The sequence below is a fragment of the Berghia stephanieae genome, chromosome 1 (genome assembly GCF_034508935.2).
Source record: "Berghia stephanieae isolate SIO BIC M18660-M18661 chromosome 1, UCSD_Bste_1.3, whole genome shotgun sequence".
NCBI classification, from domain to species: domain Eukaryota; kingdom Metazoa; phylum Mollusca; class Gastropoda; order Nudibranchia; family Aeolidiidae; genus Berghia; species Berghia stephanieae.
Window position 1 is genome coordinate 73,866,102 of NC_088360.1, and position 23,018 is coordinate 73,889,119.

At 33.9% G+C, this 23,018-nt stretch overlaps 1 protein-coding gene across 28 annotated transcripts in view; it reads right to left on the reverse strand.

Annotated features, from left to right (window-relative positions):
- The window catches only part of LOC144956536 (EH domain-binding protein 1-like), a 98,801-nt gene that overhangs the window by 56,096 nt on the left and 19,687 nt on the right, over nucleotides 1-23,018 (reverse strand). For 7 of the 28 annotated variants that reach the window (XM_078887224.1, XM_078887295.1, XM_078887215.1 and 4 more), the window contains 6 exons: nucleotides 22,194-22,639; nucleotides 20,990-21,031; nucleotides 17,580-17,669; nucleotides 16,918-17,041; nucleotides 9,292-9,426; nucleotides 8,832-8,908 (listed from right to left, as the gene is read on the reverse strand). In XM_078887224.1, coding sequence (XP_078743350.1) covers nucleotides 8,832-8,908; nucleotides 9,292-9,426; nucleotides 16,918-17,041; nucleotides 17,580-17,669; nucleotides 20,990-21,031; nucleotides 22,194-22,639 — 914 coding nt within the window. Of the gene's footprint in view, nucleotides 1-4,456; nucleotides 4,493-7,356; nucleotides 7,375-8,831; nucleotides 8,909-9,291; nucleotides 9,427-15,629; nucleotides 15,678-16,917; nucleotides 17,042-17,579; nucleotides 17,670-20,989; nucleotides 21,032-22,193; nucleotides 22,640-23,018 lie in introns of all 28 variants that reach the window. The other 21 variants (XM_078887099.1, XM_078887165.1, XM_078887115.1 and 18 more) reach the window with 10 other exon arrangements.

Below are 23,018 nucleotides of genomic sequence, written 5' to 3' on the forward strand. Positions count from 1 at the left end.
CTAACAAAAATAGTACAAATGTCAATCAAAATCATAACTAAAGATATCATAAGCTAAATTATAAATAACCAAGAAAAACAGGCAAGGAATTTACAGGAAAAAAAATATCCCCTGTCAAAAATACAATCACAAACCAAAAAGCAGGATAGGCTATAAAGAGAAGAAGAAACGACATCACTATCGGATCGTACACCCATGCGAACATCATAGGTATATGATTCAAGGGTGATGCTCCCATCCAACCACCCGCACGCACTGAAACGCGCGCGCGCACACACACACACACAAGCATAAACATACCCACTCATACACACACAGAACACACACACACACACACACTAAAAACATAAAAAAGCAAATTACAAAAAAAAAGTACATTATCAACTAAAAAAAAAAAAACAATGTCTATTCACGACTATCTTTTTTCCAAAGTATTTAAAGCTACTGAGCCACTCGTGTGAAGATAGCATGAAAGACCAAATGTAAACAAATATTATTTGCTAGTCCTCTTCGTTATTGGCTAATCTGAAATTATCCTTATATAAGCTATAATGAAAGTCATTACATGCATGTTTATTAAAATATTTTAAAATATTTAGAGTTATGAGGATTGGGGGGGGGGGGGGGGGTGGTTAATTAGCTTATCTTTTTCTTTTTATTTGTCTTCTTTCCGAGTTTGTTTTTTCTTTTCTTAAAAAACGCAATTTCATACTATCATTATCAAAATGTGGCTTTTCAATTTGAAAGCTAGATGCGACCAATGAACTTTTTTTTCCCACGACATACGTGTATTAAAAAATATTCAGAATAAAATGGGGGGGGGGGGGTAAATAAATAAAACAAAAAACAAAACAAAACCAAATTAAAAAAAAAAACATCTTAAAGAACAGGCTTTGTTTTAAAAAAAAGAGTATGGGGTAAGACGGGTGTGAATCATAAAATGACATAATTGAGGGTAAAATCAAAGAGGAAGACAACTGACTGATTTCAAGAAGTGGATGCGAAGGTGAAGAAAGGAGGCAACAAAATTGGATAAAAGTTATCTTGAAGATTTGCCTGGCCACAATACATAATATGCCGTCAAGAGAAGAAGAAACTTGACACAGATTATGTAAGTGCATATAATATAATATATTGGTTCATATCAACAATTATTATATTAATCTACCCATTTTTCCTTTTGTTTTTTTTTTCGTTGTCTTTGATCATGTTAGTTGTTGTTTTTATTTCTAATACTTACTATCTATTTCTACTACTTACTTCTATCTACACTATTTCCTATACTTACTACTAACTAATTATTTCTTTTGTCATGCTTCACCTTACTTTTTAACATACCTACACTATACTCCTCCTACTACTCTCTCCTCCTACTACTACTACTACTACTACTACTACTCTACTACTACTACTACTATCTACTACTATACTATCTATCTACTACTACTACTACTACTACTACTACTACTACTACGCTACTACTATTACTACTACTATTACTACTACTACTACTACTACTATCACTGTCTATCTATCTATCTATCTATCTATCTATCTATCTATCTATCTATCTATCTATCTATCTACCTGTCTGTCTGTCTGTCTGCCTGCCTATCTTTCTTTCTTGTCTTGTCATTAAGTCGCAACTCGTGCTTCGAAGATAATCGCGACTGTGTGTATGGTGAGAACAAATGGATGTGTTTAGGCTTTTATTTTGATTTTTTCAATTTCTCTGTCAAATTCGATTTGGCCATTTATTGTTTTAATATTTTCAGGCAGAGAATTCTATATTCGGATGGTGCTTGGAAAAAAAAAAAATCTGTTGAGATGAACATTAACTCGTGACTGCAGGACCTGGTATGAGTGCTGTTTGCTTTTGTTTTGCATGAGGCTATCAATTGGGATTGTTGTCAGTCCCTGACGGGCCTTAAAGAGAACTTTGGCTTTTTGTATAGTGCGCCTCTCATGTTATGGTGACCGGTTTAGGCTCTTGTGCATCTCACTGACACTTTCAGTCCTCCTGTGATTGTTGCAAACAAACCTATATGCCCTGTTTTGAATTTTCTCGAGTTGTTCTATCTGCTTTTTTCTCTTGTGGTCCCAAACGCATGAAGTATATTCTATTTAATAACATGTAATTTACAAGGGTGAAAAAAATTAAATCCTTTAACAATATCTCTCTTGCATAGAATTCCAGCCTAGGCTGTGTCAAAATCAAGTCATCCCATACACAGACACACACCATTCCATTGAATGGGAAAACATAAACTGGGTGATAGAATAAACAGGATGAGAATACCCAGACACCATGGGATTGCTAAAACCGCATAAAGACATATGTATAGACACATACAGCTGGAAATAAAGACATGGGATGGAAAAATGATAGGACAGGAGAGAAGTGTTTACGAATGAGAATCAAGCAATAAGCTAGCGATACTGTAGGTTTAAATATTGGCAATAAATTGAACGACTTTTTACAGATTTACAGCAATCTAATTTCTTCAAAAAACAACGATTTCAATAATAACTTTATCTATTAAAATCAACAAAGCTTTTAATTCATAACACATGAATTTTTGGCAATCTGCATCATTTGGTGGGTGATTGAAATAACAAAGACGTGGTTCATAGCCTAACATCATAATGCATTCCCATATTGTAAAAGCTTAAAGATTCTTTATGTAAACTTTGTAGATCATATCATGATTGAATTTGTATTTTATAAGTGTGAGACTCATTTTTGTTTTTAATCTTTATGAATGACATTCGCTTTAACAGCTTTGTTAAGATACACACAAAACTAATCAACAGGACACTTAAAGCCTATCACCAAAAATTAAATTTAATCCAATTCAACCTTTGCATATTTAATACAGCTATAATAAGGCTATGTGGTCTAGTGGTATGACACTCGCTTTCGGATCGGAAGGTCCTGGGTTCGAGCCTCGCTCGGCGCATAGTTGAGTCCTTGGAAAAGACTCTTTACTCACATTCTCTCACCGTACTCAGGTGTAAAATGAGTACCTGGCCGTTAACAGCGTTGTCTTTGTCCGAAAAATTGTAATATCGCCTAACAGGCGTCATGTCTCGTCCTACATGTTAAATGTTGCTGTTGACCAGGGACCCCTTGTAAAGCGCATTGAGCACGTTAAGTGGATACTGCGCTATATAAATGCTCAATTTTTTTTTTATAATAACCACTCCAAAATTTCAAATATAGTCAATATTATGAATAACTGATGATTGTAACGAAAGGAGTGCCTAATACTTGTACTGTGTGACTAGCTAAATTAGATGAAAGAATAGCATAAGATGAGGGAGGGACCTGAACCAAAATAAAAGGATGTAGTAATATCTGGCCAATTTTCATACTGTTATTTTTTAATTCATTAATTTTTAAAAATCTGAGGTGTGACTTCAAATTCCATTCACTATATTCACTCAAACTGACCAAAAAAATGTTTCAGTTAAGTCATATCAAAATTTTGCTAAAAGCAATTGTGTTCAATAGCAAACTGATAAACGGTAGTTAATAGTAAATACAATTAACAGCAAGGAATCAGATGTGATGAACTATTATTCTATCGTGATTCTTTGATTGATTAGAGTTATTCTTTTTACTAGCCTTCGAGAGTATCTTTTCTTTTTTATTAATTCTGATTAAAATGGTATTAAAGTTGATCTGATTTGTACATCAGTTGTCTGATAGTATGTATGTGCATGTAACACATTCTATTGCTACCTGTCAGATTGATACTTCAATCAACTTCCTGATCTTTACCAAATGGATAGGAATTAGGGGATCCTAAAAAAACATATGTGCATTGTTATCATGTAAATTACGATGTACTACTAATTGAGCCACCAAACAATGGAGAGATGTAAAGGTTATAATACAATTCCAGTTCATCTAATATCAGAACCTTTATAGCTACTTTGTAAAAATTAATTATTCTTTTTGGTTAAAAGTCTGTTTCTTTCTTTTTTTGGAATCATGACATCTAAAAATCTAGTAGGTATATAGGAATCAAGACGTATCTCGCCTATCAAGGAAAATTGTGACAATTTTGATGTCAATAATTTCATTATGGGTTTTCTTCGACCTTTTTTTGTCACTGCAAAAGATCAAGACGACATCCAAAAGTATTGATAGTTTCAAATAAAATCTTTGCGGAAGAAACTTCTAAATTGCAACAAATTCCATCTGAAGGAAATCTAATTTATGCTTGAAATTAATAGAAAACTGTTTAAGAGGCTGGTGAACTAATTGGATTTATTATGACTTTTTCCTTTCTAAATGGATGAAATTGGTCAAGGCAAAGAGGCAGTCAAATTCACAAGTTCATAAGGCCCCTTTCAGAATGAAATTAAATATATATCTTTGTGATTCAGACAAGAAGGAGTTGTAAGCATAAGGGGGACACCACACTGCATTCATGTCATATTTACTAACCAACTCTTTGACACTTGAAGAATCACTATTACAGCTCTAGTATGAAAACACAATATCATATCATTAATATCGTAAAATGGAAATTTGTGAAATTAATTATATTAAGGAAGAATTACTGTGCTTATACATCACAATGTTGCAATCAAGAGCGTCAAACATATTCACCACTTAGAATTTGGCATATCATAAAAAGCAGATGAGTCTCAATAACAAAATCTTATCTTTTAGACTAAAAACAATTTTAAACTTTTGATTTAAAAAGGCTTTTTTTCATACAAATTGGATATCGTAACCAGATGCGACAATCACCGAAGCTGATCATCCACACAACACTATAGAGAGACCTTAGGCAACTTGAGCACCTGCACTGCGTTGAGATATATATATTGCCAAAAAAGCTTACTACCTATATTTGAAATTCAAACTATTGCCTTTAACTGTAATAATAAATATCTTCCACATTGCAATGTGTACCCTCTTCCAGTTCAAAGACAGAAAATTTGAGTCTATACCCACCAAAGCTAAATTTAAAGGCAAACGAAACAAAGAACACGAAAAAAGGAAAATAACAATGTTCTTCCAGACTCTTTTTTATAAATATATTTTAGATGAGCCTATCGCCTCTGAGGCAAAATTTAAAGAAAAAAAACAAAAAATAGAACAAAATTATGTTTTAGATTGTGTTAAAATGGCAGATTGATGTGTCTCGTGTGTTTGCGAAGAGCCTGGTGCTATTCACCTCTCTTCAGCTCTTACTGCTGGCTAGTGCAAAAAGGGAAGCAGATGTATAAGCATTACTCCGTCAGTAGATAGTCTATCATCTGCAAGCCCCATGCCTCCCTGCAACAACACACGTTAACTGTAGCATTTCTAACTCCTGGGTGAGCAGCGGGGACTCAGAGGAGGTTGGTCCCCAGATGTGCAGCCCACCAGCATGTAGATATGATCTGGTGCTCACAAACCAACTCCCACTGCCTTGTCTCCAGAGCAGAGACAACTGTAAACAAACAGATGGGAGGCAAGGAAAAACCACAGCTGTAGTTTTCCGTAGCATATCAAGACTTAACACAATTCAATTACACAGTGGCAAACTTTTCATAGAGCTAAAAAGGGACATGCTAACGAGCCCTACCATCATGACCCAAAATGGTAGAATTCTTTGTTTGTTCCTTGTTTTAATTCAAAATCCTGGGACATACAAGGGTCATTTCAATACATACAAAGAGTCAAATGTTACATATATAGTTGTTTCACTAATGCTTTTGTTGCAGCTTTAGCCATCTTGAGGAATTCTGGAGTATTTTCTTTTCTATAACAAGGAGTAGAATCTGACTTTATGATAAGCAGGTCAACGAACATCTCTGTGACACCACAGAGATCCTCTAAAATCTTGACTGAAAACCCTTTCACATTCACAACTGGAATGAGGAGTGATGAGGAGTCTTTTCATAAGTTAAGACAGTCTTCTTACTTTTTTATTTCAAATGAGTCAACGCTTTTGCTTAGTGAAAATCATTGTTCAATTGTGGAGAGTGAAGGAAGTCTTTTTCAAATTTTTCACAATGAATCTATTAAATCAACCTCAAGTCTGTCCATAGACTTCTGAAGGTGTTATCCATCCTTGACCAACTGTTTTTATGTTTTCATTTTTTTGTTCTCCTCCTCCATATTGCCAAATTGGCAACTATGTAATCAATGTAGATAACGACGTGAATGGAGACTCCAGTGAAGCAGCCCTGTCTGGTAGGGAATGCCATGTTCGTCATGTGGCACCCACATGCCACCAAATGACTGCTCTCAGGAAAGCTACATGGAATGTAAAATCAGTGATTCAAACAGGAAAACTGGAAACAATGACGCAAATGCATTAGGCAACAAATTCCCCTTTGCATTGCCAATGCACCTATAAGGGGATTTATGTTTCGTCCTGAAACAATGGGCTTTGTTTCATGTCTCAATCAATTAAATATCAATGAAACATTGGAAACATTACACTTTTCAATCATCAAAATTTGTGTTACCTTGGTTGCCAGTAGTCGAGCATGGAAAATTAACAAGGGTCCTGTTCACCTCTACACATGTCTATAAACGGCAACAAACAACGTGTTGACATTTACATTCTATACAATATGTTAGAAAGGCTATAGAGATCTAGAGAAATCTAGAGTAGTCTTAAATTGTCTAATGTATCTTAGAAAGATGAATGGTATTGTAGAATGTTCTCCCATAATATAGTATATGATTGCCTTGTATTATAAGTAAGCAAGAGAAGGCACGAATGGTATTCAACATTAAGTTATTTTGTTTCATAATCATCAGTTTCATGTATTGAGTGTTTATCTTTCTAATGTGTTAGCCTGAATATTGATTATTATTTGTGGTTTTCCTTAACATTGTGATATACAAACTCCTGTTATTAATTAAAGTGTGTATTTCTTGGACTTCCTCCTTGTGATTTAATTCTGTTCAACATTATGAAATGTTTATCGACAAGGAATTAACTGTTTAAAATCTTCCCATACTCCAGGAAAGACATTATTACATTATAAATTATCAAATAAAATACTTCTTACTACAGCATTTAATGTGGCCTAAAACAAGAATTGTTATTGACAATACATGTTTTCACATGATAACTGTTTATGAGCAGTCTGCTTTTTTTCACGAGAAAAAAACATTTTGCATGCTTTAATCAAAATGTGGTCAGATATAAGGCATTCTATACATCTGATAAAATCTATATTCTAAAGGGTTGTATATACAAAACTGCACACACACACACATACACGCACACAGACACACAAACACACAAAAACAACACATGTGAGATTATGCAAATACAATGTAGCATGATCAAATAATTGATTTAAAATATGAGGAGGGGCCAAGGCATTCATTACCAATTCGCACTGCCTCAACTGTTGATAAAACATTACGTTTTAAACAAATGAGTGTAATTTATCAAATGAAGAAGAATGACCAGTTTTGATTCTATCCTTTTAAGAATAATTTAACACAAATGCATATCCCTACCTCTACTTTTACTGCTACTACTTCTGTTCCTACTACCAATACTTTTATCCCTAACATTTTGTAAAACTTCATGTGATTACATTTTACTAATATCTTTATTCTATTTTCTATACAACATAACACAATAACAATTTTTTTAAAAATTGCGCATTAATTAATAATCATTGTATTTTTATTTTAATTCACGCTTCCTTACTAAGGAGCAGTCTATTTCATGTCCCATCATTGTTTACTTTATTCGCCTTAACAACGCCATCCTATCTCTCATTCGTCTTTAGTTTCATTCATTGTGATTCGTTGACAAAGGGGAACCCAAAACAGCAACATCCCGTGCTTTCCACATTGCTTTTACCTTTGTCAGATCTAAAGGTCACCAATCTACCAATTTAATGTTGCTTAAACACATCAGAGGGACCTGGGGTCCATCCATTCCCTTCCTCCAGATGAGAAAGCTTGAGTTCTAATAGTAAAACCACCTGTACCTACAAAAGTCTGCTCATATCACCACAATACATACTAAAACAAAATCTACTCGAGTTGTCCTAAACATAAATAGTGTAAAGCTTTACAAAATTTCTTAAGAATTCTTGCATTAAGTTGTCTATGGCATTGAAGTGCTCATTGTATTTCCAAATACTTCCCTATACAACGACAGGTACTGATGATAGTTTTTAGATTATGACATGCTTCGACAGATTTAAAAAGAGGAAAACATTTTAACAGGGGAGGGGACATATTCTAGATTACAATTGAATTTGGGCTTTTTAATGCATATTGCAAGTTTTAAAAATATTATGGCATTTTCTAGTTGTGACCAAACAACTTAAATGGTTTTATGTCGGTGTGGCCCAGATGATGAAGATTGAATTGAGGAATTTATAAAAACGGGATCAAATTTTAAGGAGAAAGAATAAAAGTTTTAAAATTACAAAAACAAAAAATAATATCAATATAAATTATAAAGTTGAAGAAAAAAGAGTAAAATTCAAGTTTAGTCGATTGAATTTTCAGAGCCTGTTCACCCAGAAATAACACCGGATTGTGGTAAAGGGAAACATTGTGACAAGTTTTTCAAAGTATTGAAGTTCTAACGTTATTTTCTGTCATAACTCGTTGATAACACAATAGTGTTATTATTTTTTTTTTTTGAAAACATGTTGAAGCACAGCTTGCAGACTAGTACTATATATTGAAAAGAATTTGTGACTACTACATTTAACATGTCATTGTGCTGTGCAAGTCATAAGTGTATTTGTGTACACTTCTAATCAGACTTGTAAGGCAACATTTATTATTAGATTCATTCACACACTATCAAAGTTGAGAGAAATGATATAAACACCACTGTTACCTCATCAGGGGTAAGATGAAGTCCAAGGTCAAGATCATCTTCCTCTCCATCACTTCCCAGGCCATTTCCTGTATTAAGAATAAGCGTGCTATTTATTGATAATGGATTGTAACATTACAGACAACATAAAAGATATGCGAAGTTTAAAAAGCACGATTTTGAAAAAAAAAATTTTTTTAAAGAGAATAAGATAAACAGATATCAAGTAAAAGGAAAAAAAGTATTAAAAATTTCTTTCAGTCTAAGAAAATATATAAGGGCATAAACTTAACAGCTTGGTTTGGGATTCACTTCTTTTCATGTATTGCATAGGCTCTCAAGTACATTCTAATTCTAATACAAATCTATACTCATTTGATCAATAAAGAGTTAAAGGGAAAAAATCATTTTTTTTAAAGAAAGAAAATAAAAAAGAAAGAAAGAAAGAATTTTTTTTTAAAAAGGCACCCACCTTCTTCCTTTTCTTTATCCTTAACTGGAGGCAAGGTGGTTAGCTTTGGAGTAGCGAGAGACAACTTCTTCAACTGTTGTTGTTCCCCTTGTTTGATGGCAGTATTTTGCTGCGTATTGGCAGCTTTGTGGATGCCTGAAAAAAAGCAAGGTATAATTATAAGACAGTCAGCAAATGGTGACTATAATTGATATGTGGATGATATTATAGTCACTTGGTTGAGACATGGAAATCCTTATCAGTATTTTCATGGAGGAGATTGAAAAATCATTTCAGCATAAATAAGGGAGGAGGTGGGGGAGGAGGAGGAGAGGAAAGAAGAACGATGAAGTTGAATGTCAGCTTCAATTTAATCTACAAAGACACATTTTTGCACATATCTGGTTCACCCACTCTCGAAAGTATGGACAAACCATGAAATTGACATACAACCTATGATCTCTGTTGACAGGGAAATTCAAATTATTAAAACAGCTACACCAATAAACAAAAACAAAAATTGCTTCAACCAACACTTGCAATGGGAAAGCTTGAAAATTTCATATCTTTTGATCTTCCTCATATTTTTGAAAGTTTGAGGCAAAGTAGGGATAAAATGTTTATTAACCTCCGGTCCAAACATATGACAAGAATTTCAATTTAAGCAGATGTGGTTCTGAACTTTGTTTAAATGGTAAATCTGAAAACGTGACATTTCTATCGATCATGTAAAAGGTTGGTCAAAATGTAACAACGTGCTGAATTCTGAAAATAAAAAACAAGTGTAAATAGAAATTCAGCAGCACTTCACCCATCAATACATACAATTAGAAAAAAGTCACACTGGTGTAAGCTAAAAATCTGAAAAGATGTGTATGAAACAGTGCCAGTCAGAGCAATAATACAAGAAATACAAGAAAATACAAGGAAAAAATAATCCCCCCAAAAATCAGCCTGGCTATACTGGGGATCGAGCCTAAGACCTCCGGAGGCTAATCGTTTGGGGAAGACTTTTTTCTTGTATTTATTTTTCTACTTTGTTTGGCACCGTTTCACACAAACTTTTTCAGATTCTTATTTGGGGACGCACAGTACTACAGGATGACACAAAAGAAAGGATTTTGTTGTTATTTTATAAGTGAGGTCAAAATGAAAGTGGCATATCATATCATCAGATAAATGATGTTCATCTGTTAGGATAGCCAATGCAACATCATCATCCATGCCTGTACAAAATGTCTTAGACCAAAGTTTATTAACAATGATACTATGGAGGAAGGCTAAATTCAATATGCAATGATGAAATTCTTAGTCATTTCAAACAGTATTTAATTTATAAAATTATTAATGCAGTCAGAACATTTTTACTGTCAGCTACAGTAAGTAACTCACGATTTGTGAGAAAACGATGCAACAGAATAGCGAGAGCACTGAATTTTTGTGAAAATCTTCTTCTTCTAGGTTCCATGCCTGGTCCAGGCTTCGGATACTGCATGAATTATCTCTCTCAATTCCTCCCTGTCTCTTGCTTTTTCAAACAGCTCTCGGATTGTTAGGTTGGTGAAGCCCTTCAATTGGTCTATGAGTGTTTTTCTTTGTCTCCCCCGGGCGCGTTTACCAGGTATTTTTCCACAACTTGCCAGGTATTCATTCTTATCTTTCCTTACTATGTGTCCGAAAAAGGATAGTTGTCGATCCACTATAAAGGGCATTAGTTTCCTTTGTTGGTATGTTTGTTTTAGCACTTCTTCGTTCGTTTTGTGTGCAGTATACGATATTCTCTGCATCCTTCTCAAGCACCACATTTCAAAAGCTTCAATGTTCTTTTGTGTTTCTGCATTTGTAGTCCAGCTTTCGCATCCGTATAACAAGATTGGCCACACGTAGCACTTCAAGACTCGGAATCTAATCCCGAACGACATCTGTTTGTTTTTCAAAATGTTTCCCAGGTCCATGAAGGCCTGTTTGGCTTGAGTTATTCTTGCTCGTATGTCTCGGTTACATCTTCCATCTGTTGTCACTATTGAACCTAGGTATTTAAAACTTTCTACGTTGGTAAGTTGCTCGCCGTGAATCGTTATATTGCAGGTGTTGTTGTTTTCGGGGTTTTTCTGTATTACCATGCATTCCGTTTTGGTGATATTCACTTCCATTCCCTTGGCTTCACTATCTACTACCACTTTGTCAACACTTTGTGAAAATACCGCTACCTAATTGAGCCAATCCTTGCAAATAAATCAAGACCCAAGCAATTACATCATGGGTATATTTATTTTACTTGTGAGTAATATTTTATTTTATACTCTTTGACAAAAAAGGATTGTATGGACACCTAAAAAATTAGAGGGAAAGAAAAATATTTAAAATCATGCAACCAAATGTTTTTTAAAAATACAACTTAAGATGTGAAAAATGTAATAAAAGTTAAGGTTACTCTCCTGAAAATGCATGCGACAGGAAATTAAACTTTAAACAAAATTCCAGACCATTAACCATCTAAAAAATGACATTTGTTTAGTGAGATTTTCCAAAATAATCCTTATAATCGTTTTGTTAGTTTACCATTATAAATACAAAGACAGATAAGAAGAAAAAACAAAAGACATAATTGATCTAAAACAAGACCAGCATGCACATTTTATTTTTTAATGGATCTGTTCCATAAGTATGAAACAGCACAATGTCATAAGCTTAGTGTCAACAAAATATACGGAAAAAGGCAATCATAAGTACTGTTTATTACCATGAAAAATATGCAGCTTTTTGACAAAAAAAGTTCCTTCAGAGTAGGCAATGCATATAATACACAGACCAAAAATAGACCAGTAAAACCCTGAGAGAGAGAGAAGAAGAAGAAGAAGAAGAAGAAGAAGAAGAAGAAGAAGAAGAAGAAGAAGAAGAAGAAGAAGAAGAAGAAGAAGAAGAAGAAGAAGAAGAAGAAAAAGAAGAAAAACAAGACTGCAACAGCAAGACTGAAAATGAGATTGTTGCTGATATCGTGGATGTGTGTGTGTGGGGGGGGGGGGGGGGGGGGGGGGGGGGCTGGACAGGAGAAATGGCTGATATGACTAACATGCTGTTTGATGGCGAAAATGAAAATGATGACAAATTCAACGGCTTCATCCTGTCACGAAGTACTTCGCCTTATGTTTAAATAATTTAGATATGTTAGCAAAGTAGTTTCATCTTATGCATAATTTGGCTATTTCTTAGTTAATGGCAGTAGTGGTACAGAATATAAGCATTCAATATTAACCTGTCCTATCAAAAATTAATAATAAATATTATCTTATGTTATCTCTGGAAATGAAAATTGTGTAGTTAGGACGGTGAACTTCCATTTTAAATCTTTATATGAAAAGCATATTAAGCATTCTGCATCTTTGATCATGAGCAGTATTAGTACAGTATTTCTTATTTTAAAAATGTCAAACAACAAAATTGACTAACTTGGCAACATATTTTAAAGCTTTTTAAAAATAGGGTTGGGGTTTAACATTGTTCCACAGCCCATAGTAAATTTTCGCCAATGAGAATAGAATTAGTATACACCTAAGAATTATAAAACAATTTTTTATACATCAATATATGAGTAACTTGCATATCTTTCTTAAATTAAGGTTAATTCTATCACCCGTTGACTCAAATTGTTATTTAGAATATCTGCTGGGCCACATTGATCGGTCCCTTGATTTTTTAATTTATAAAAGGTAACGTCTCCATGTTCTTATGTGAAAGCATATAAACAGCATTTTTCATTTTTCATTGGGAATTGCTATCTGAGCGCCCTGTTGCCAAATTTATTTGCGTACACCTACAGACTTTATTGCCTGACCAATTTTTATCGTAGATGGCTCAAAAGATTCATCTCGATCTATGTCAATTTCCACAATACAGTTGTATAATAAGTAAAATACATGACGGCCCGTTCGTATAGCCTTTATTTCTCCGCAAATATTGCAGGTTCTCCACTAGTTATTACATAATCATGTCAAACAGATCAAAGGATGCACAATCCTGTAAAGTTCTGTTTGGTGTTAATTTTCCATTGATATTTGATTTTAATCATTCACAACAGTTCAGTAAGAAAAATTACTGCTTTTCCCAATAGCACATTTGAACGCAAATTTGAGAAATATTGAACGCAACTGATGAAACGATTTGAAAAGTCACGTATAAAAAAAAGAAACAAATAAAAAGAGAAATAATAATACCACTATCATTAATCATGTGGGGTGTTAAGCTGATGTTTCTGTTCCCAATAGCCAAATGCAAGACTTGAATTTTAAAAATAGTAAATGTGATCCCAGAAAAAAGAAAAAAAAAAAGTAGTACCACCACTGTTGAGTTTGTTTCCTGAAAACAGCAACCTAAATAGACTAAACAAAACTAGATAGTTTCCTATCATTTGATACCATATTTGCTCCACTGCGTTAATCTATCTCATTTTATAATCCTACACTGTTTTAGCATTATAAGGTTATTCTGTCTTCAATAATATCTTGTATCATGACTGATACAAAATAAAAAACTTCATCAAAATAGAGAATTATGGTGCAATACACTGAAAGCAGCTTGACTGTAACTCTTCCAGCAAAAATCTTTGTAAATCATGCAATGTCGCTATAAACCAACAATTATTACTATTTAGCACAAATTCATTGAGAAACAAACGCATATATAAGAGATGGCTTCAATCAAAACAAATGACATAAGTAGGAATGCAGCAAGCTTATGTGTCTGGCAGCACAAGTATTTGGTTGTGCCACGATTACACTTGAGCGTGATTTTATATCAAGTGTATAGGTATTTACCATTCTGAAAGTATGTTTAGACAACGATTTTTAAAATTAAAGGATGCCTTTAGTTCACAAACAGTCACTGTTGAGCAGCTTGACCCTTGAAATTACAGATTATTCAATGAATGATGACTTTTTAATCTAAAACATGAAATCATGCACTTGTCAAAAGTTAGTAGCTTGAAATATATTCTTTTAAAAAGTCTTTTAAAAAGGGGTTTATATCGTGGACAGTACATAAAATATTTCATAAATGACATAAGGAAAATAAAAGGAAAACGAAAATGGTCATTTATTAATAACGGGTAACAAAAGGAAAAGACAAGAAATAGTAATATTAACAATTTTCCTGAACAAGCCAGCTAATTAGAGGGTGCAGTGTTAGATGTTTTCACATTGTTTTTGTTTTCTATTTGTTAAGTTAATTTTTGGAACATGATATGTTTATGTATCCATCACATATTTCCTGATATGACAATAGTACAATTACGTGAGTAAATATTATTTTGAAATCCGCTGTTTAAAATAAGAAATACACCAATGCTTTACTCCTTACTAAGATGATTTTTATTTGTTCCATTTAATTTATTGTCAAACAAGAGAATTAACCCTTTAACACTGAGACTTAATCTATTTCATCTAGTACTAGCTCCAGAATTTTTATAATTATGCATCTGTTTATTTCAACAAGGGAGCGTGGACAGCAATAAGAATTACTGTCACTGTTACTGCTCTCTGTTGAACACAACAATGGCTAGAGTATTAGCTTGGAAAATATTTGAATCCTACCCATAGAGGATGTTTTAAAAATTGAAGTGTTGATACAATTAATACAATGGATCATGTAGCAGCCCTAACATGCACTGCATGGCATTGAAGAGTGAACAAAATCAAAATGTTTCATTAGAAAAGCATTTATATTTAGTATCATTATCATGACATATTTGCTATCGGTATTTTATATTTATTTGTCCAGTTTTTTTATAAAGAATCTATTCAGTGTTCTCACAACTGGTTGCCATGATTGGCTTTTGTATTTAGGCATAGCTAAGGCATTCAAAGTTTGGTATGAAGGAAGGAGAGCTTCAATCCACTTCTTAAATACCTGGCAAAAGGAAATGTGCATTGTATATCAGTGCTGATGGTGACAAAAAATGAAAAAAAGGAGGAAAAGTTTGAACAGTTGCCTTTCAACCCCAACCCCATTTTTACTGAACTAACCTTAACTTTTAGAGCAATTGAGATGATCAACTATCTCTAGCTGTGGAAAACTGCACCTACTTGTTCCACCACAAATCAAGTTTCTCACTGACAGTGCATATTGAGTGGAAGAAATGTTATTTTTTAAAAGGAGGAAATTCCTCCTCTGACTTTGAAATCGCAGATTTCCGTGGATCAGAGGAAAACCATCAGTACTGATATATTTTATAATATTTCAGCCAAACATCATTCAAGCATTGCATGTTGTGTTACTCGGGTGCAAGTTTGTTAGGAAAAAGGAAAGCTTTAGGTCTGGTTGGTCAATATTGGTCATGCGAATCTGGTAACAGTAAAACATACCTCGCAATTTCAATAGCTTGGCTCCTATCTTGAATGTTCTGAGTGACACTGCCATGCAAAACACAATAATAAACAAACAAACAAACATCGTGAAACGGCATTCTATTATAAGTGCGACTTCAAAACAAAACAAACAAGCAAACGAATCCACAATAATAGCTAATAATATTAAACCAGCGTGTTCATGTGAATACAAGCCATTCTACACGAGTGTTCAACCATTACAAAATTTACACAACAACAAAATTTAACATCTATTTCAAAAATCATTTCCTCATTCAGCTCAATGTTAATGAAAGCTTATGAAATGTTATATATTATTCTAATAATAAAGATAAGAGGGAAAAAATGAGGAAAGAAAAGAATAAATCAAAATACAATTTTTAAAAATAAAGCCAAAAGTTAAAACTATATATCTTATTGAATATCTATTTAATCTTTAATAAGAATATGAAAAGACGATAAATAACAAATATGAATAAAAACCAATTTCTCATAATAGTGATTTATCTTATAAGAAAGAAAAACAAAAAAAAAACCCAAAAAATCAATTAAAAGAGTGGCCTCATCCATCTGTGCTGATTACTTCAAATGTTTTATCCTCCATTAAATGTTATTCCTTTTCATTGTTTTATTCTAGGATACATTCACTCTAAAGGGAATTGTTTACAACATGAATATGACTTAAAAACAATCCAATCAATGGAGTGTAAAGAATGTGTCTTCTGCATTGGATGTGCATATCTTGAAGGAGAGATCGGTGGATGCATGTTGATTTAAAACTTAAAGATCAAAATATTTTTTAATGACTATCTTTAAAGAAGGTATGGAGGTGGGGGGGGGGGGGGGGGCACTGTTTATACAAAGTTACAACACCCACAATGGCAAATGGATTAAAGTAGCTTTCTGGGGGGGGGGGGGGGGGGGTGTTCTCAATTACTATCAATGATTGTTATGTGATATTTTTCAACATCTTACTTAAATGTTTCGTATTCAGTTGGAAGTGTCTGACTGAGTGGGTCAATGTTATTCGTCTGAAGTCAAAGCTGAGTGAGAAGACAGGGTGCAAATCAGTTTGTGTGAACTTCAGATCATTGCAATAACAATTGAGATAAGTTCATACATTTGTTTTGAATGTTTCAGTGATAAAGTGGATCAAATAAAGTAATAGGTGAACTGTGTGTGCAAGACAACAATTTTACAACAACCAACCAAACAACGAATCTAGATGACACTACTCCACACATAGATAAAGTATCCATTGATGATTAAGTCTGATCAAACTCACCTGTCGGCTTTTTGTTGTTTTCATTTTCTGGCACTGGTTGATATTCTGGAAGTTTTTCACTGGCCCTTGTTTCAGCAATGATACGTTGAGCTTGTTCCCGCAGTCTTTTTTGTTTCTCATCATCCTAAATACAGGTATACAACACTACTTGTAAAATGTCCTTTTATCATGAATCGGAAAGCTTTATGAATAAAATTCTGCTTTGAATTCATTTAATCGTTACACTTTAAGCATAGAAAAACATAATTTAGAATAACACACATCTCCATTTCTAGCTTTGTTAATTTGGTGGTTTTCTCATATCTAAAATTATTACAATATGGAACTTGATCATTAATTGGCATTTTTTCATCACATGTTAAATTTTTCTTTGTGATATGAAATACAAATTGGGAAAATGTATTTCTTCTATCAATTTGCTTGATTTTTGAGGGAGTGGGAGGGGGGGGGGGGGGAGGAAACAAAAAAAGTGCTTTAAAAAAATGAAGTTCCTACTGTAAGGGCATTCTGTACAACTGATTAAATGTCAGGATAAAGTCCAATTGGTGAGTTTGTTGAACAAAATATTTCACTTATGGAAATAGTCAATATTATCATCACAATGAGTCAGAAAATCAATGATATTCAAGACAGGAAAAACGAATAAAAGTAATCCCAATTACCACAGCATTTTCAGATGTCGTTTCAGCCACCTCTTGCTTTGCCTTCTCAAGAAGTTTTCTTGCCCGCTCTTTCAACTCTATGTGAGTTGCCTGCAGAAATTATGAATGCATAAATATATAATATATCAAAATGCATTTTTTAAAATAATAGCACACAAAGCATTGAGCAACTTGTGATAAAATCATAACAAAAAAGGAGATAAATTTGTGAGACCCATGGTTATCTGACAACAATGCACAAAAGTAATTATCAACGCAGTAACTTAAAAGATCAGACCATGAAATTCAATCCATACAATTATGATTTTTTTATTGAATGAGTATTATATTCTCATTCAAATGTTGTTGTTATATCTGAAAGATATTGTCTTTCTGTCAGCACTGATTGTTATTCAAATCATTGATTGATCATTAAGATTATTTTTTTTCAAACAAACATCCGCATCCCCTAGAATGTGTCACAGACTCCTTTTATTTATGTATTCATTGTTTTCTTTGAGGAGGAGGGGGTGGACAATGTTGTACACAACAAAATAGAGTTTGCCAGAAAATGTTTGTTTGTTTTCTTTTTAGGGGTTTTACGGCAATTACGACATTATCAGGCCATTTTAGTAGCAGTAAAAAGAAGATGATTAAGAAAAAGTTGAGATCTGAAGTTAAAAGCTACTAAGAAAAAGCAAGATAAAGGTGACTGGTTCAAATAGGGAACAGAAGATTCCACAAGCAACCCATTGTGACATTACCTAAAAGTTCCATCAATGCTCAAGCAATACACTCAATTGTTTACAAACTATAATATATTCAAAGGCAATAATTATAAAAGTGCAAAAAAATATCATCTCTCAAAAAAAAAGTAACTATACATCTGTCTCCCTGCCAGCTAAGGATCCTTGCTAGGACCAGGGAAAAACACAGAGCAACCTTAATCCAGAACAAAGAAAGCGAGCAATATGGAAAAGGGATAACCGATAATAGACACAGCTAAAGATCACTCTGCCCACCCAGGCCAGAAATTGCACCAAATATAATGTTTCAAATTTTGTACATCAGCACCAGGTGAATAAATTATTTGGCATACTTAAAAAGATTACAAAAACTTAAAAGCAGACTTTCACTGTCCTTAACAAAATCACAAAATGGGTGTTGAAGATGGTTTTGTGATATTCTTATCATAGAGATTTGCAGAGACAATATTTTTATTTATTTTGACTAATTGTTGAGTTCACGTCATTGGATTTGTGTGTATCTGAGGGTCTGTGTATATGGATGTTTGTGTGTGTTTGTGGTGTGTGTGTGTGTGTGTGTGTGTGTGTGTGTGTGTGTGTGTGTGTGTGTGTGTATGTGTGCACGTGTGTATGTACCCATGGGCCGTGCAGAAGTGTATGAATATGTGTATATTTTGGTAGATCGCGGGCTCTTATTGAGTCTTTAAATCATGTTTCGTTTATATGTCATGTATGAATTAATGATTGATATAATAATAAAGCTGCCATCATAATGTCTACACCTTGAACAGGCCTGTAAATGGTTGGTGAAAAAATTGTCGGAACTTTTTGAACACCCGAAAATAGACACAACAGGACAAAAATATGGACACAACACAGATATGACACGTCAATTGACTAGTCAAATCATGTCACTTTCCCCTACTTATTTATAACGAGGTCCTTATTTTATGGTATCAAAAAAAAAATCCCAATTATTTGAGGTCCCAGGTCTGAGTTAGTTGTAAAATGAAAGGAAGAGAACAATTCCTACCCATTTGAAGGATGTGTATCTAGACGTCTAGTGCTCGACACAGGAAGCTGCGCATCTTCGCTCCTGTTTGTGTTAAATGTTTACGCTGATTCTTTCGTTTATTTGGATTAATACTTATAGAAGAAGAAGAAGAAGAAGAAGAAGAAGAAGAAGAAGAAGAAGAAGAAGAAGAAGAAGAAGAAGAAGAAGAAGAAGAAGAAGAAGAAGAAGAAGAAGAAGAAGAAGAAGAGGAGGTGATGCGGTGGTGTGAGAGCTTTCGCAGAAGAATATATATTTCGAAGAAAAATAATTATTTCGCATTATTTTATTTCCGTGTCACATCGGGACCGAACCAAAGAAATATATAGACTGAGAAATAAGAACCGGAGATATGCATGTGTGTCGGTAGCAAAATAAGAGAGAAACCTTCCGGTCCGGTTCGACACACTCCTGTGTGTGCGTTATTTACTGACTATGTGTGTGTGTGAAGACGAATCGCGCAAACTTCGCGACCTCTCTCTCGCTGGCTGTGGCACAGTAGCCAAGCAGTGAATACATAAACATCTAGCGGAGCATGTAGGTGGCATGATAATATTATAGCTAACTGATAGACGGCATGTTTTGTCTTTGATGCGACAAATAAAAAGTTTTTTTTGTTTTGTTTTTTTAAGTCGGCATTTGAAACGGAATAAAATCTAATTTTTTCGAGGAACGAAATAAAAGTCTTTTATTTTATTTTTTATTGGTTCTGTTCTTTGGCGTTACGAATATTATTTTTACTATTATCTTTTATTTTTTTAGCACCTATAGAGCAAAATCGTACTGTCGGAAATCCGACAATAGACGGAAGATTTACAGGCCTGCGTGAAAGACGTTGTTACAGTGGGTAACATTTGATTCCACTTTTAATTCTTTGACACATTGATTAATTTACGGATAATTCAATTTAAAAAGAAATTAAAATCATATTGCCTTTTCCAATTGAACCTATCTTTTACAAAGTGTTTAGCAGTGGGGTGCCTGAAGCCTGGGAATATACAATATTAATGAAAAGGTAAAAATAAGAAGGCCTTTGATCGAAACATTACAATGGATATTTCAGGTGCAACCCCTTTGTCAGCAAAACAATAAATAGAGAAATGATGAAAACAAATAAACAAACTGTAATGAGAATTCTTCTTGGTGGCTAATAATAATAATAATAATAATAATAGATCTTTATTGTCCATAAATATGGCAATTTGGCATTTAGTTACACTTGTTATAACGTTAAACGATAACTGTAACATTGAACAGATATTTCACGCCTACTTATTTTCTCTCTCTCTCTCTCTCTCTCTCTCTCTCTCTCTCTCTCTCTCTCTCTCTCTCTCTCTCTCTCTCTCTCTCTCTCTCTCTCTCTCTCTCTCTCTCTCTCTCTCTCTCTCTCTCTTCCTCTCTTTCTTTCACACGTGCGATATACACAACATAAACTAGAGCATGAATGAAATGAAATCCTGGCATCCGTGAGAAGAGGAATGTTAAGGGGGGTCAGTGTACAGAAAGAATGTGTTGTGTTATTTGTTTTGGGTTTTTTTTTTTCTCCTCTTTCTTTTTTCCTTTCTGATTTGCTTATGTTAGTTTATGGAAAAGGACAATTCTTGCAATCATAATAGATGCAATGGTAAATTTACCTCTTGGGAAGCAACAGGAGGAGCGATGGAGGCTGACAAGGGCTAGATAGAAGAAATACATGAATATTGATGAAGGACATGTGCATTTTTATTATCAGCACTAATGATGATGATGCAGATGCATTGGGGATCTTTGGAGCTGGTTGTTGACTATGAGGCTTTCAGAATTGCATTTCGACCTCCAATCTTTCTACCAGTATCGGTCCAGGTTTATGGTAGTGAGATGCAATATTTGATGCAGTCAAGGGCACATCAAGATTAAACTGCATCTGATTCTGGTACAACACTTCAACAGCTCTATTTAAAGCATTTCCCAACCACAAATCAACTTCAGCTACAACTGGTGTGAATTAAGATGATTTGAAACTTTCATTCCCGGGTAATTTTTTTTTTTTTTTTTTTTTTTAATGGTCACAAAAAAAAATTTTTTAAATAAAAAATAAAAAATTAATAATAATAATAATAATAATAATAATAATAATAATAATATGATGATGATGATGATGATGATGATGATGATGATGATGATGATGATGATGATGATGATGATGACGACGACGACGACGATAATAATAATAATAATAATAATAATAATAATAATAATAATAATAATAATAATAATAATAATAATAATAATAATAATAATAATAAAAATAATAAATAAAATTATCAACTTCGTTGGGCAGAAAGCCATCAAAACAAGGGGTATGGAGGAGACAGTCAGAATTGATCTCATAACTTCCCTGAAAACAGTGGAAAAGTGGTGATGAAGCTCCTTCCTCAAGTGTTATCTTCTTAACAGGTTTATTTTAAAATAATGCGTGGCTGTTTTTACAGTCCCGTAAAGGCGGTACTCAGATCTATTTTTACAGTTCCATTATGATTCAGTACATATGTTGCAAATCCATTCATGGGATTTCTCTTTTCTCTTAATTAAATCAAACACTTAGGCCCAGGCCTCCACACTGAAGTACTGCCTTGGCTCAGAAATGTCAGCTGCCTGATCTAAGACCTGCATTGATAGATCCTTTTCTGAGGATGGAATTTTGGAGAGGTCTTGGACCTCGCATCCTCCACAATCCAGTGCAGAATCATATGGAACAGTAAAAATTGATCTGAGTGCCGTCTTTACGGGACTGTAAAAATAGCCATTGAGTAAAAATAAAGATAACTCATGCTTATGCTTATGCTTATAGCAACTCACCCGAGGAGGTTGATTTTCTTCTTCTTCATCATCAGAGCCAAATGGATTAAGGGATCTAGACTCCCCTTTACCTTGCAATGATTTGGGTGGGCTGGGAGCCCTTCTTTTTTTTCTTTTCTCATAATGAACTTTCTTCACTTGTTGCTGTTGTTCTACAGTATCACAAACTTTCTCTGACTCCGAAGGGATAGACTTCTGAATAACTGAAGGACTTGTAGGAGTTTCAGGTGCTTTGGATTTCTTTTTGTGAGCTCCATCTGAGAGCTGTGGTGACACTTGGCCATTTATACTAAACAGAGATGACTCCTCCGTAGTGGGAGACCCTATAGAAGATTGTCTGGCAGTTCGAGAGGATGACGAGGAAGATCTTCTTACTCTTGATGTTGGAGAACCATAACCGTACATCTCTTCAGAGATTCTTTGTTCATCCTGTTCATCATGCTCACCTAAAAAGAAAACAGAATTTTGTTAGACTGTGACATAGTAAAATCATGCATCCACTTTAAAATAAACAAATATCTCTTTTCACTTTGCAAACTTAATGCTTTCAAAAATAACATCAAAATTCTCTCTCTTGTTTACCATTCCACTATTACAAGCGTAATTTGTTTTTGTTTAACAAGATGGGCCGAAAATTCCACAATAGTTGACAGTTTAATTGGGAAAGACAGTAAATGAGCCACTTGTTCCTTCCCATTAGTATATGAAATATAAAATGAGCACTAATCAACATCTTGGCTTATCCCTCCTAGACGTGGCCTCCGCAACTGCCAACCAAAACAAGCTTCTGCACCATCCTTCCACATTCAGTCACTGGCTATTCAT